Source organism: Gobio gobio, assembly GCF_949357685.1.
Source record: "Gobio gobio genome assembly, chromosome: 12".
NCBI lineage: Eukaryota > Metazoa > Chordata > Actinopteri > Cypriniformes > Gobionidae > Gobio > Gobio gobio.
In genome coordinates this window covers 50,212,392-50,228,521 of record NC_137105.1, presented here as the reverse complement: position 1 = coordinate 50,228,521, position 16,130 = coordinate 50,212,392, and the positions used below count along the sequence as shown (strand labels likewise).

Sequence of the window (16,130 nt, the reverse complement as noted above, 5' to 3'; positions counted from 1 at the left end):
TTCAAGACATTGCACAGGCTCAGCACACATACTTCCACTCGCTCTTACAAGTCTACGGGTGCGTCTCAATCAGCTCCCTAGTTCAGTAGTCAAGGCTCTGATCAGGGAGTCAGCCCATTGACTGATTGAGACTACATCCCTACCAGAAGCCTATGATCAGTAAATGGGCGACGGCTGGTGGTACATCACAGAGAGGCACAAAATCACTCTCTCCAGAACATTTTCACTCACTTTTCCTTGCTAGTGTATATTCTCGCCTTCATCCGGAATTCAGAATCCCTGACAATATTCAAAAGACAGCTGAAAACTCATCTCTTCTGTGCGCACTTCACCTTATCATAAAAAAAGCTTTCACTCTCCTTTAATCCCTCCCTACTCTAGCTTATGCTATACTCTAAGCAATGTCTGAAACGTTGTATTTTAAACTTTGTAAAATAAATGAGCTTTTCCTCTTTCTTCCCCTTTTCCCTCCCTACTCTAGCCTGTGCTACACTGAGCAACGTACACAGACTTAGTATTTCAGGCACTTTTTGCGTTTACTCGACTCTTCGTGACGGATCACTTCCTGTACTCCTCAGTTGTAAGTCGCTTTGGATAAAAGCGTCTGCTAAATGCATAAATGTACATGCAATAATTTTCCTGTTTATCACTGTAAAGCTGTTTTGAAACAATCTGCATTATAGAAAGCACTATATAAATCTAGAAAACCTGATTAATAGTTAGTAAGGCAGTTGTTAAGTTTAGGTATTGGGTTTGATTAAGGGATGTAGAATATGATCATGCAGAATAAGGCATTAATATGTGCTTTATAAGAACTAATAAACAGACAATATCCTAGTAATATGCGTGATAATACACAACTAGTTCACAGTGATTTTTGGACCACTTTTATATCAAAGTTTGTGCTGTTGTGGTTCACTTTAGTTCATGGTTTATAATACTATTATAAGCAATTAGAAGGTTTGAAAAAAAAAAAATCACTTGACGCTTTTGTTATTCCATACTTGAATTATGGGCTGTATTTATCTTTGGAATAGACTGATAATGCATTCCTTACATGCACAAAACAAAATGCATACAATTTTAGAGATGCATATGAATCCTTGTGGGCAGAAAATGTACATGTTCATATATGGTTCATCAATAAATAAAAGAAACAATGTATTCATAAATAAATGATTCAGAAAGAATCATTTTGCATGCATGGGTTAATTGTTCAAATCATATTTTGCAACAAAAATAAAAAATAAAATAAAGAGTTCTGCACAGAAATGATTAAAAGGCATGCATGCACGCAGTCAGTTTTCTTTGAGATCCTCCTGGGGATGAACCATTGGAAACTAGACAAACAGGAGGCATGCCAAAAAAAAAACACATACATTACACTTTTGAGTTATTTTCATTTTTGACATTAAAGATGCTCGTGTATGTGGGTGGTCATGTGACATGTGATGCGTCATATAGGCTGTGATGCGCGCTGAGGAGAAGAGCATCTCGTTTTGTACAAACCTCAAACCCAGAGACAGACTCCGAGCATCTGAACGCTCATTCCGTCGGCCGGCTGCAGTGGAGCTGGATCACTGCGAGAACACACACACACACACAGAGAGAAAGAGAGAGCAACACCTGCGCCAACTATGTGAAGGTAAAACTACATCTATCTTTTGTTCAATTCAATTGCAGTGGTATTACAAGGCTTTAGAAGAGCTCTGTGACACCGCATTTCAGCACAAACAGAAAAGTTAGTTGTTTAAAATCAACAAATGCGCCTCAGTGCACCATGTTCACGCGATTTTTGTTAATTTTACGTATTTTTACAATAAATTAATCTTTGTGAAGTTCACTGTGATTGCATTACACAGCGGCATTCAGAGAAATTATCCAAAACACATTTACTATTAAATGTTTGCAATCTACACAGAGAAAAGGGTGTCAAAATTGTACCTTTATGTGTACAACAGCTTGTCGCTGAGGCAGTACTCTTAAAAGGACATCTTTGTACCTTTTTTTCTACCACAAAAAGGTTCATATAGTACCTTAAGGTACGTATTTGTACTCTGAGGTAATACGCACCTTTTAGGAGTTAAACAAGGTACAAAGATGTTTTATATGGCAAACCGTTTTGACTTTTATTCATTCGCAGGCTATGAATTCTTGATATCAACAATTGAATTTCAACTTGTAAAAATGATTGATATCAGTAATTGTATTTTTTACTAGTGAAATTAGGCTACCATTCAAATTCTATTTTTGATATCAATATAATTTCAGCGTTCTTACTAGTAACAATCACATTCATGATATCAGAAATTAACAGTCACTAGTGGCAATTGAATTGTTAATATCAAAAATGAACATTTTTACTAGTAGCAATTCAATTCCTGATATCAACTGTTGAATATGAATGGCAGCCTATGGTGACATTTCACTAGTGTAAATACAATTACTGATATTTGATATTTAACTAGAGATAATTTTGACCCTTTTCTCTGTGTGTATATTATATCTTAAAATGCCGTTACTGTTTTCAGAGTTTATAATGTATTCGAAATGCAGTGTATGTTTCAATTGTATCTTTAATTTTATATGAGATTTCAAAAACACCAATATAAAGTTGCGTACTAAGTTGTTAGCCGTTATATGACTGTAGTGTGGTATTTGGGTTGAGTCTGTCAGCTGCAGGCATCAATTATTCAAAACCCGTCTCTCTGAGTAATAATCCCTAGGTGCCCATCCATGCAAGAAAAACAACAAGCGCAAAAAATACAAGAGCGGTATGATGGGGCATTTATTTCTGTGCTCAGTGAGGCATCGATTGAGCTTTCGAGGGCTCAATATTCTGTTATCTTGGAATAATGAGGATCCATACGCCTCCGTCAGTCTTGTTTGAACAAACACTCTCCCAATTTCATCCAATAGGTTTCCTTTAGAGCATCTCTGACCATGCTGTTCCCTGCCTCAAAGTCCGATGTGAAATCTGTTCTGGATGGAGTGGCGGAAACCACGTTCAGGACCATCACCTCCGGACTTCAGTACATCGGCTCCAACGATATCGGCTACGACGACCACATCCTCGATGGCGACTTCGGCAAGAGCGGATACCCACTGCCCAAGCCATTCGCAGCTTACCGTAGAAGCTCATTCGCGGAGAAAGTGGGGCCGGACGAGGAGCTCATCGTGAAAGGTATCCCCTTCTATCCCACGAACAGCTCTGATGTGTTTGGGAACTGGAGCCTGGGAGAAGATGGGAGTAGCCTGCAGTGTGGGGAGAACTTTATGGACATGGAATGCTTCATGATACTGACCCCGAGCCAACAGCTCGCCATAGCGGTGCTGTCTCTCACACTGGGGACTTTTACGGTGTTGGAGAACCTCGTGGTCTTGTGTGTGATTTTGCAGTCGCGCACCTTGCGCTGCAGGCCCTCGTACCATTTCATCGGTAGCCTGGCTATTGCAGACCTCCTCGGGAGTGTGATCTTCGTCTACAGCTTCTTGGACTTTCACGTCTTTCACCGCAAAGACAGCCCGAATATTTTCCTCTTCAAGCTGGGCGGCGTGACGGCCTCATTCACGGCGTCTGTGGGGAGCCTGTTCCTCACCGCCATCGATCGGTACATTTCCATCCACCGCCCGTTGGCGTACCGGCGCATCGTGACGCGCACAAAAGCGGTGATCGCCTTCTGCATGATGTGGGCGATCTCCATTATCATCGCCGTGCTGCCGCTGCTGGGCTGGAACTGCAAGCGGCTCAACTCGGTTTGCTCCGACATCTTTCCTCTAATCGACGAGAACTACCTGATGTTCTGGATCGGCGTGACAAGCGTCCTGGTCTTGTTCATCATCTACGCCTACATGTACATCCTGTGGAAGGCCCACCACCACGCGGTGAGGATGCTGAGACGCACATCCCAGAAGAGCCTAGTCGTACACTCGTCCGACGGCACGAAGGTCCAAACCGCCCGGCCGGATCAGGTGCGCATGGACATCCGCTTGGCCAAAACGCTGGTGCTCATCCTGGTGGTGTTGGTGATCTGCTGGGGGCCGCTTCTGGCCATCATGGTGTATGATCTGTTCTGGCGGATGGATGACAACATTAAGACGGTGTTTGCGTTCTGTAGTATGCTGTGCCTGCTCAACTCCACCGTTAACCCAATAATCTACGCCCTCAGGAGTAAAGACCTGCGGCGGGCCTTCCTCACCACCTGCCAGGGCTGCAGGAGTACCTCCAGCACGACCCTGACTCTAGACAACAGCCTGGAGTCGGACTGTCAGAGGCATCACCACATCGCCGCCAACCGTGCGGCCGAAAGCTGCGTGAAGACCACTGTGAAAATAGCCAAATTGACAATGTCCGTCTCGGCCGAGACGTCGGCTGAAGCCGTTTGATTGTGCTCTGATGCATCACGTCTTAAAAGAATGTGTGTGTACTCACTGCAAAAAATGCTTTTCTTACTTAGTATTTTTGTCTTGTTTTCAGTCCAAATATCTAAAAAATCTTACTTTAAAGCTACACTGTGTGATATTTTCCCCCATCTAGTGGTGAAAAGGTATATGACCATCCTGTGAATATTAGTTTCTGTTTAATATTCGATTTCGTTTTAACTCCTACGGTGGCCGATTTAGTCCAAGATTAACATGGCTTCCAGCTCGACCTCGTCCACATTCGACAAGGTGCCATCGAGTGTTAAAACGCCAAAGGCGAAGCTTGAATTTACGGGTATGTCCCTCTTTGGCTAATGTACTTTCAAGATGGAGGAGCAACATGGCGACCCGCATTCGAACCCCTCACCCGTATGTATTTTCAATGGCATATTATAAACTTACGAGAATACTTTATTACTTGAAAGAAGTAAATATACATTAATGAGCACATATATTTCCGAAAGAACCAAGTGTTTTTAGCTAAGAATAAACTAAAAAAGTTACACAGTGTAGCTTTAAGAAGCATTTACTAGACAAGCAAAAGTTTTTGTCTTGTTTTGGGGGGAAATAACTCAAAATTAAGGAAGTTTTTGCTTAAAATAAGCAAAAATAATCTGCCAATGGGGTAAGCAAAATAATCTTAATTCAAACAGAAAACAAGATTATTTTGCTTACCCGATTGGCAGATTATTTTGCTTATTTTAAGCAAAAACTCCCTTTATTTTGAGTTATTTTCCACCAAAGTAAGACAAAAACTTTTGCTTGTCTAGTAAATGCTTCTTAATGCAATATTTTTTAGATATTTGGACTGAAAACAAGACAAAAATACTAGGTAAGAAAAGCATTTTTTGCAGTGCTGCCAGTCGCCCGGCAAGCAATTTTGGCCGTCCGAACATGGCCATGATGCCTAGGCAAAATTTGGGCTGCCAGTGAGAATCTAATAGACGTCTAACCAGTCATCTAGAACACGAACATGTCAAAGATATGAAACCAAACTCCTTGTAATCACTGTTGACTTTGCTTACATGATGGAATATCACACATTTTACAAGTTATTTTGGCATGTAACCAAATTTGAGGGTTATTTTGACGATATCGGGCTAACTGAGACGGTGAAATTGCTTGCCGGGAAGTAACATGTGTAAAGTTCAAAACACAAAGCTGCTTAAGTTTGGTTTGATGAAGTGTTGAATATGACATTTCATAGCTAAAGTGCCAATTTTTTTTTTCCCCTCAAAAAATGAGAGGTTCTCACCTAGTAATTCTGTTGGGGCTTTTTTTTGTTTGTTGTTGTTTGCTCTTATATTTAAATGTAATATGTGTGGATGTTGTGTGTGCTTTATGAAAGTTAACTATATTTTTATACTTTGAATTTTTGGTTTTTGAACAATGATATCTTCTCACATGGGAATAAGGGGCTAATGAACTTTTTAATATGAAAACCGTGTAAGAATAAATTCAAATATATATATAATGTCTCTCTCTGTGTGTGTGTACACACATTGTTATCTATGTAAATATGTTGTAAAGCTCTGTGGTGATTTAGTGTATCCAACATCCTTGTGATGAATGATAAAAGATAAAAGTCTCTCTGTTTGCGAGATGTTTTGCCAATGAATTAAATGGACATGACAGTGTTATAAGAGAGGAGGAGGTTTTGTTGCTCCTAAAGTATATTAAATAATGAAAGCAAGTGTACAATCTTGTTTTCCTAAGATCTGGTCCACATGATACTTTTCTGTTATAATGTTGTGAGGATCAGAAAAAAAAGACTATTTTCAATTATTTTTTTTACAAGATGGCCTGTAATTGTGGTTTAGCGTCACAGATAATAGTGACAGAAATAACCGTGTTGGATCTAAGCCTTTTATTTTGTCATTCTGCTTATGTATTTCTCTGAGATGTGAAGTGAACTAGATTTTACAACATGCACAAATGCCCAGAGAAAAAAAAAAACTACCCGCAGCGTGTTAATAAAATTAGTATTTAATCTTGTAGTTAATTAACAAACCGTTGAACTGTAAATATTGTTCAGTGATATTCCTTAAACCGTGATATGGTGTGGTGGTGCTTTTTGTTTGCACTTTTCAAAAGTATAGGTACATTTGAACCTGAAATGAATCTACTGAAGTATTGAAGCTTAAAAACAGTGGCTTTTGTCCCAAAGTAGTTCCTAAAAGTCTGTCTCAAAGTGATGTATTACAATACAGAAGCTGCTTGCACACCTATGTATCTCAATTTCCATTTCAAGCTTTTTTTTTTCTTTCTTTCTTTTTTTAAATAAAGTCATTACTGACCTAAACTGCGTATTGGATACTTTTATTTAAAACTACGTCACATCATTGTGGAGTCAAAGGGTGAACATGATTTCACCAAGTGCATCTTTGTTGATCCTGGAACAACATTCAGTTACCCTTTATTTTATTTGTTTGTGTTCAAGATTTACAAAAACGATGTAATGAGAATGTCCCAGATAGCAAAAAATATCGGCACGGCTTCTTTTTGCCGCCGGCCCTAAGCTGTCGGCTATAGGTGCGTCCCGCTGGCGGTGATGAAACGTTTGCCGCCGAATACGTCACTCCCATTTCTTGCGAGATGCCGCGGCCGACTAGCCGGCGGGCCGCCGGCTTCATTTTCTCTGGCGGTTGCCTCCGCCTAATGGACCGCGGCCGGCTGGCGGCAAGCCGCTGTGAAATACAAGGATTTCTACTCTCAAATTCGACCAGCCACGTTGGCTATGTTTGGCTTGTTGGGAAATAGAGTGGAACTGACAGCATTTTAACTAGTTCTCACATTTGAAGCGATTATAAAATCATAATAGCCTATATGTGAATTATATCAAATATTAGTTTTTTTTGCTCCAAAGCCATTAGGGTTTATAACAGATTCTTGACTCTTGATTCCATGATAAGGTTAGGTTTAGGAAATTACATTTAAATTTTCACTTGATTATTTGCATGTCGAGTGTGTTTAAACAGTGTTGGTCAATTTGACCCATAGCCTAATGGATGTAGGCTAATACTTTTTTTTTTTTTAGCATAATAGGAGGGTTAAGAAAGTTTGAAAGTTCATTTTAGGATAACACTTATTTTTGTATTGGCCTTTTTTCTATTTCTTTTTGGACTGACTTTAAAATAGACATGACAAAAAATTAGAACTAACTTCATGACATTTTACTTTGTTTTCAAAACCCATATTTTTCTGAAAAACAAAAATATATTATTAATTATTTAGGAAAAATTCTACATTCATAAGACAAGAATAACTCAAAAGAAGCCCTCTAATATTACCTCTTATAAAGCTGATTTTTACAATATTTGAAACCCTCTCAAACATGAGGTCGCAAAACAAAAAGCTTACAAAAACAGAAACCTGAAAGCTTTTCAATTTCATGTGACTGCCTTAATATTATAAAGTATTTTCTATCTCAGAATTCTTATTTTTATTATTTATTTTATATACAGTGTTACATTTGTTGTTATTCTTTGTTCTACATATTCGGAACTGTACCACAATGCTTTATTATTTTTATTTTTCTCTCATTGTACTTTTTGTATTGTACTTGTCTATACATGTACTAATTTAAATAAAAATAAAATAAAAAAAAACAGAGAAGTACCTCCACCGGCCGAGAGGGGCAGTATACTTAAAAAAGACGGAAGACAAACCGGTAAAACATACAGATTTACCAACAGCGGCCGCTCATCACATGGTTTTAGTATTTGAAGAGAGGAGATCAGAAAATATCCTCGACTACGAGCGTTTAAGTAAGTACATGTTTCCTTTTTGTGTCACACAATATTATGTTCATTTTTGATGTATAGCTATACCGGTAGGTTGTTTTAATTAGTTTGTTCAGACACGCACGCTGATATAGTGCACAATACACAGTGTTAGCTAACACGTGCTGTTTCGCCTTTTTTACACACTGAGTTCAAGCATGTTCTACATGTTAAAATGTATCTAGCTACTGTAGGTAAGTTAGCCAAAGCTTTACATCTAGAAAGACTTAAGTTTAACTTTTGGTGTTTTCTAACAAAACAGAATGATGTATATAGGTTATTTAAATTATTTTGTTAGTCCGAACAAGCATGCTGCTAACGTTAGGTCAGTTTTAGCAAGTGTTAGCTAACATGTGCTGTGTTGCTACTGTTCTTCTAGCATTTAAGGTCATTTATGAGTTATTTCTCTGAACTGCTGTACTTATTATGTTTGAGGACAATGCAGTTTACTTGAATCACTACACTGAATGAATACATTTTACTGTTCCACATTTGGCTGACCAGTTTTTCCCCCCACAGCATAGCTACTGTATATTCTGTATTTAACGTTAACAATGCGGTTTTGTTCACATTTTCTTGCAGATACCTTGACCAGAGCACAATCGGTTATCTTCATCCAAGAGACCTATTGTTGGACAATCGTTTCGGCTTTCAAGGTAAATAAATTGTTAGTCACAATGTCTAGTTACTGGGCTATAAGGAGAAGAATATTGAAAGGAGTTGAGATGGACAAACAGGAAATTGCAGATGTTGGAAACTTTAACAGTATGGAAAATTGTGCCTGTAGTTGTTGTTATATATATATATATATATATATATATATATATATATATATATATATATATATATATATATATATATATATATAATTAAAATAAAATATTTTTTATGTAGATTTCCAGAATGAGAACCAAGCCCTGAGGGAAAGCAATGCACGAGCAGGTGAGAACATGCACTCTTTCTTAAATTTTACTTTTTTGACTGTGATGTAGGTCCAAAATTACCAAATGCCTTTCATTTTGTAGCTTCGGATGACAGCGGCTCACTTCATGAGCAGGTGAAGCAAGTTGGGACAATGTTGACGACGTTTGCTCGTACTGGGCAATCAGGTACAACTTGCAAACAACACCTGTGGTTGTTGGTTTAATTCCCACTGGGGCCACCTGTACATGTAGTAGACCTAGTTGTAAATGTCATAGTTTAGTAGTTGAGGGACCAGGACTGACTGCTTTATTCTTTTATTCTGTGAACCCCTGTAGGTGCAGATCAGACCCTAATGCTGCGACGTCTTGGAGAGTTTGGCGATGTTGTGCATAGCATGGACAACAAAATGGACACTATGCTGCAACATTTCAGTGCCAATGTGTCTTTTGGAGAGTTATCCCTGCCAGGGGGTCTGTTACTCCCCCTAGACAACCCATTTGGCGTTGCTTGACAACAGTTTGAGGCAGGATAAAGAGCTCCAGTAAGTGTGCTGATTTTGTTTATAATGCTGTAGGGTAATCTAAAAAGTAAAATTTAAGATTGTACACTGCATATTCTACAGTCTGAATCACAGCCTGTCACATTTTTATATTTATGTATGAGAAGCTTCAGAGATATGTAATTTGTAACACTTTTTTGTATTTTCAGCTTCGGTTTTTGGCAATCAAATGTGGGAGGGACCTAAAGACAACCGTGTGGCGAATGCTTTAGAGTATCTTCTCTAATCACCTTTCCATTAATACAACCTGGACGGGTGTAGGGGATAAAGCATGTTTTAGAGACATGTTCCTGAAGACCATTGTTCAAAGTAATATATATATAAATATATAAATTTGTTATATATTTAAGTAGATGTGTGTGGCCTTATGACATTCACATGGAATGACAGATCTGTATTTTCTACAGGAGCCATCCGGAAGAACCCGGCAACCCAGGATGCCACTGATGAGGCGGTCCAGGTTAGCGCTATGCGTTACCTGAAAGGAGCATCTGATCGTGAAGGTGGAAAAAGACGCCGCACAGCTGAGAGGGACCCACAGCCGACCTCTTACACCTAGGCTGACTACTGACACCTGGAACCCTTTCTTTATCCTGCAGTCAGTAACATCAAGACCCCTAAAGAAGCCAGAAGTTTCAGGCTACACTCACCCAATCCACACTGTTCACTGTGGAAATTACTTTTTTTTTATTCCCTGTGACCCTGCCTTGAAGGCAGCTCCTTGGATAGATATGGGATGGCGAGGTTGTTTGTCCTTTATATAGGCGCACAAGAAATCACTGAAGATAAGCCAATTTGCGCTGCCTCATTCTGGAGGTCGGGGAAAACCGGAGAACCCATAGTCAGGCTTGTTATAATGTTCTGTTCTACTACTGTTCTATTCTTCTCCAGAGCTTTACTCTAAATTATTACCATTTATGCTATTGTTAGAAATGGCTTGTTAAATGTGATGTTATACCTCGATTTATTTGGTATCCTGCACATTCTTTGGTACCAAATATCCTCATTATTTGATATAATATTTAATGGTAATTCTTTTCATCCCAGAGCTGACCTATTTGTTATTAACAAATATTGTAAGTGTTATAATTTGCTTGTAAGGCTGTTTTTTTTTTTTTTAAACCAAAATTTAATTGGAAACATGCAGGTTCTTTAGTAAAAATGTTTTTTGTTATTTATAGGCCTATTTAAGCTTATTTATTGTCTGTTATATTTAATTTATATTATCTTGTATCATTGATAGTTAATGTACTTTGAAATGTGGAATAAAAATGCCAAATGGGAATTTATCTGGTTTGTTCAATTATTATCCATCATAAACTGCATGTTACAAATATATGAATAATAAATAAATATATATATTATTTATTACACAATAAGCGGAGGCAGATCGTTCGAAAAAAGCGTTTGCCTCCGCCGGGCCGCCTTCTGGTATAAAGGCGGCGGAACGGCGGTTTGCCTGCGGGCCGGCGGCGGTACGAAGGCGGTAGGAAGCCGGCTGCCGCTTTTAAAAAGCGGCTGCCGCCGGCGGTGCGCCGTCAAACGTGTTTGCGATTACGCAATTCTGACGCTTCTACAGCCGCCGGATCACCGCCGGTGGTCCGCCGACTCATTGCTATCTGGGGTACAACATGAATCCAAACCGTGTTTTTGTCTTACCCTGAATCATTATGGTACATTTATAATAAGCGTTGGGACTATTTCAGACCAGACTGTAGGAACCGAGCACAGTTCCTGCGTGACTCGCCATAGACATAAACAGAGAGAAGTAGATCCGGCTGCAATGTTCTTCCGCAAGACGCTTGTAGTTCTGTTTATTAACGGCTAGACCGCGAAAAGTTACGGATCGCAGCTTTAAGGTGTCGTTTTTATTATATATTTAAGTTCTCTGAGTAATATTAATTAACTACACGTACTTTCTACAGGGTTAGGGTAGGATGAGGGTTTGGTTTAGCGTTAGTTGCATGTGATTATGCTTAATTTACTGATATTACTACATGCAATGACACTAAAATAAAGTGTTACCAAATATTCCAATCAACCAATCAGATTTGAAAGGCAAGTTTACAGTTTATGTCAAATTTAGTGCTTCTACATCAGTGTTATTCACCTCATTTCCCTCTGATTTAAGTTATGGGTATGGTTTTGTAGGGATAGGGTTACATTTTCAGACAAAGAACAACTAAATATGTTGACCTAGGGACACATCTCACGGTGACTGGAGTCAACGTCTGGGCTGGCCATGCACATGTTGGTAATGTCTCTGTTTCCCTCTTGTGGATAGTAACAGTTTCATAGTAAGAGTCATTTTCTAGAACGGAAAGCAATGTGTAAACTTCTGAGGCAACATATCCCATAACATCATTAAGACAGCAAATACATTTTTAAGATGAATATTTTAAGTTTTCCAGAAGAAAAAAAACCCCATCTGGACTCTGAGAGATATACAGTCTTATAATATAACACGAAAAACATGGCATGTTCATCTCCTTAGGCTTCAGTCCATGTAACAGCAGGGTGTTGTTGGCTTCATGGCCAGTGATGGTGCTCGACGCTGGAGGACATGCTAAACACTTCATTTGAAAAACGCCAGTGTGACTTCATGTTTAATGTACTGGAACAACCACCAGGGAGAACCAAGTCTCCCTCACAGTTGTCAGAAACACAATCCACTGCCACTGCAAAGGGATGACACCATAAACCCAAGGTGAAAGACAATAGTTTTACATTAAGCATTTTTCTCTCGCTCTCTTTTTTTTCAGAAACCATTGTAAGAAAGCAGCTAAGCGTGGTTTATCTGAGCAACAACCTTGGAACACACAGTGGTCATAATACTATCTATAGGCAAAAGTTAGATAGTAATACAAAACATAATAGAGGTTATGCACGTGACGTCAAGTGACTGCAGGTACGCCCACTGAGTGGCAGAAAGACTGAGTGGCAGCATTGGTTTACAACGTAAATGCCGCACAAAACACATCGAAAACGGGAAAGCTTTGAGATTGACTGTACAAATAGATTTGAGGTATATTTTTTACAGATTTCCGAAAGCTATGACAATCAAATGGATGGCTGCGAAACATGGATTTGTTGAATTTTGGGGTTAAATCATATTTTATTGTTATAATTGTATTGACAACAACCGTCTTATATTCTGCATAATTGGATATTTTTTAAATAAACACTGACAAAAACTATACATGTTTTAGGGCTGGATGATATAAATCTATATAACATTGATAAAAGTGACCTATATTGTATTTACATAAAGCGTTCACAGGCATATTTGCTTTATGTATTTCCCCGGTGTTGAAATGAGGCTCATAAATGTCAGGAAACACGATTCCTGGCTGCATGTCAATATCCATGGATCAATGGATCTTTGGAAAGTTGTAATGAACGCTTATATCGAGTCCAACCTTAGTTTAAACTGATAATTGTTTGTTTTACTGGTGTTTTCGCAGTTTCCCCTATTAACTCCATTCATACAGCAGCTCTACTGCCACTCAGTCCGGCTGAGGGGGCGTGTCCCGGCGGGAAAGTGACATCAATGCATACCCTTTATATTTGAAGTTTTCCTCCCTTTTGTATCCCATTATAAGAAGTCCACATTTTATTTTATTTGCACCTTATCAGTCATAAATGTTGCCTACGGATAAAAAGCGAGCTGAAAAGTTTTAGAATAAGCTTTTTACCATTAAGAAATAGCTAACGGTAAACGTTCTCATTTTTTTGTCATAATTATATATATATATATATGCTCTTGTGTTCATGACGAGAGAAAGTTGGTTGTCCCTGGTTGTTTATTTAGTACATTAAGTGACGTAAGTTCATACTCCATCCTGAATGTCTGTTGAAATTTGTATCTAATAATAATATTATATCTAATAATATTATTAATATGAATATATCTAATAATATTATTAGATATAAAATATCTAATACCGCTGCAGAATTTAGACAGATATCAGGCATGCAGTATTAATGTATTTCTAGACAGGTTATGGGCTGTCCAAAGGTGCAGTTTATTTCCCATTAGAGGTTGGATAATAGCACTTTCCAAAAAAATATGGTAGGCTAATTGGCATCTTATTATTATCATTAATAAAATGCACTGTGCATTTTCAACCATTGTTATTCTGTTAGATTTCAATATAACCGAATTTAATAAATTTGAACTCATCTTGCAGCCTCCTTGGAGGTTTACTGAGGCCCTCTTGTGGGGTTGTTGAGAATCACCAGCCATTTAAAGCATAAGACAGAAATAATGAAGTGAGGAAAAGAAAAGAAAAAAGCATTATATAAAATGCCTTGATAGGTTAATTCAAGCTAAACCTGCAACCCTGTTACATGGAACTCTGTTGTATTACTATTTTTAAGTATTTCATTAATAGGTTTTTTTCTAAAATAAAAGTTTGTGTTTACATAATATATCTGTAGTGTGTGTACTGTGTATAATTATTATGTATCTATACACACTCATTCATAAGAAATATTTGCATAGATACTGTATATATATATTTATGTCATTTATATAATATATATTTATATATAAAATATTAATATTTATAACAAATGTTCTTAATGCACGTGTGTGTGTTTATATAGGCTATGCATAATAATTATACACAGTACACACAAATTTATTATGTAAACAAACTTTTATTTTGGATGCGTTTTATCGTGATGAATTGATTTGACAACACTCATTTTTTATATTATGCTACAAAATATCCAGATAACAGATTGGATTTTTAAACTGAATTCTCAAATTTTGTTAACAGAGTTTGCAAGTATTGTGATCCTCAAAAAAGTATGGTGAGGTGGGAAAATTTAATTTTCTGATGGGAGTTTCTGACTGGAAGTGGTTCAAATAAACAGTCTAATGAAGAGGTGGAGGCTTTTATTGCTTGACCCACAGCAAGGGAAGATTGATCACTCTTTGGATTATTAGGGGCCAAGCACCGAAGGTGCGGAGGCACCTATTGTAATCGTTAGATTTCTTATTAGGGGCCAAGCACCGAAGGTGCGGAGGCACCTATTGTAATCGTTAGATTTCTTATTATTATTATTATTATTATTATTATTCCGCCATGGAAGTCTATGGCAGCCCATAGAACCGCTTGCGGGAAAGTTGTGAAATTTGGTACACTGATAGAGGTTATTACCAATAGTACCCACACCAATTTTGGAGTCTCTAAATCAATCTCTCTAGCGCCACCACCTGTCCAAAGTTTGACTCATGTTTTTGCTAATAACTTTTGAACCATAAGGGCTAGAAACAAAATCTTTTTTTCTTTCGATTTATTGGTTTAAGCCGATTCGATCGCACCCTATGACGTCATTTACATCATTACAATGTTCCCGCCATTTTGAATTAACCGAAACCCAACTTTTTCGAACTCCTCCTAGGCCGTTGGTCCGATTTACACGAAAATTGAACCAGATCATCTCCAGACAGTGTTGACAAAAAAACATGGAATTCAAGTTGATTCGTTAAATCGTTTTTGATTTACACGCAAACAAATTTTACGTAATGCTTGAAAAAACACACTTAAGCCAATATCTCCGCAACGCTTTATCGTATTCAAACCAAACTTGGTACAAGTCATCACAAGCATGACTTGAGGCAACATGCAGCGTTTCGGCGCAGCGCCACCTACTGGTCCGGAGATACGAAAAATGGCTATTTTTGCTTATAACTTCTGAACTATTTGTCCAAAAATCATAAAAGTGATCTCGTTAGATTCAGGACGGCATGCCGAGTCGTCTGATATCCAATTTTACCATATCGGCCATTTTGACTGTCGGCCATTTTGAATTATGTTCTAAAATGCTGTATTTTATGAACGCATGAACGGATTTTTACGAAACTCGGTATGGGTCATCAGCACGATGTTCTGAAGTAGCCTGACAAGTTTCAAAACAGCGCCACCTAGTGGATAATTTTTTTTTTCAAACGCCTATAACTTTAAGTGGGGTTGACTTATTTTCATGGGACTAACTTTTTTTGTCTCCTGAATCCTTGCCAAGTCCAACGATACCAGACTTGCCAGGTTTCAGCGTATGGTTTGTGCAGCGCGGTAATTTAGCGCTTAAAAAACATTAGCTGATATCTTCGAAACCGCTAGTCCGATCGAGACGAAACGAGCGCCAGAAAATCGGAAACATAGGTCGATAGCTATACGTCAATGCCCAAATGTCAAAATATTGATAGTAAGGGGTAGTAAAATCCAATCAAAGTCAAGTGTCAGTCATTTTTTACATGTTTTTTCATATAAATGTCTATAACTCCAAAACGAAATGAGATATTTTCACCAAAATTGACACACACATGTATGGGCTCAATCCGATGACACATAAAAAAAATTGTAGGATTGTGCCTCTTGGTGGCGCTATAATAGAACAAAACATGACATTGGCACTGTACAACTCAATGTTTT

At 38.1% G+C, this 16,130-nt stretch overlaps 2 protein-coding genes across 3 annotated transcripts; both read left to right on the top strand.

The window, feature by feature from the left end:
* Window positions 1–1,525: 1,525 nt before the first annotated feature.
* Window positions 1,526–6,715, top strand: cnr1 (cannabinoid receptor 1). The gene is made up of 2 exons (XM_079831272.1): window positions 1,526–1,645; window positions 2,920–6,715. Exon 2 carries the CDS (start codon window positions 2,944–2,946, stop codon window positions 4,384–4,386), a length of 1,443 nt encoding a protein of 480 aa, XP_079687398.1. The 5' UTR covers window positions 1,526–1,645; window positions 2,920–2,943; the 3' UTR covers window positions 4,387–6,715.
* A 1,271-nt stretch (window positions 6,716–7,986) lies between these two features.
* LOC307134830 (uncharacterized protein) lies at window positions 7,987–10,975 on the top strand. Of its 2 annotated transcripts, none has more exons than XR_013817606.1 (7): window positions 7,987–8,189; window positions 8,787–8,860; window positions 9,099–9,146; window positions 9,230–9,313; window positions 9,464–9,669; window positions 9,837–9,996; window positions 10,095–10,975. XR_013817606.1 is itself a non-coding variant. In XM_079830851.1 (7 exons), the coding sequence occupies exons 1-5, from the start codon at window positions 8,132–8,134 to the stop codon at window positions 9,637–9,639; spliced, it is 432 nt and encodes a 143-aa protein (XP_079686977.1). In that variant the 5' UTR covers window positions 8,008–8,131; the 3' UTR covers window positions 9,640–9,669; window positions 9,837–9,996; window positions 10,095–10,975. The 2 variants fall into 2 exon arrangements, 1 of the variants encoding a protein (XP_079686977.1); XM_079830851.1 differs by having other exon boundaries at window positions 8,008–8,189; window positions 9,107–9,146.
* Window positions 10,976–16,130: the final 5,155 nt, after the last annotated feature.

Excerpts from the sequence above, each read along its gene's own strand:
- cnr1 (XM_079831272.1), top strand. The coding sequence starts at position 2,944 with ATGCTGTTCCCTGCCTCAAAGTCCGATGTGAAATCTGTTCTGGATGGA.
- LOC307134830 (XM_079830851.1), top strand. The coding sequence starts at position 8,132 with ATGGTTTTAGTATTTGAAGAGAGGAGATCAGAAAATATCCTCGACTAC. Across the intron at positions 8,190-8,786 it reads CCTCGACTACGAGCGTTTAA|ATACCTTGACCAGAGCACAA; the intron begins GTAAGTACATGT and ends ATTTTCTTGCAG. Across the intron at positions 9,314-9,463 it reads TGCTCGTACTGGGCAATCAG|GTGCAGATCAGACCCTAATG; the intron begins GTACAACTTGCA and ends GAACCCCTGTAG.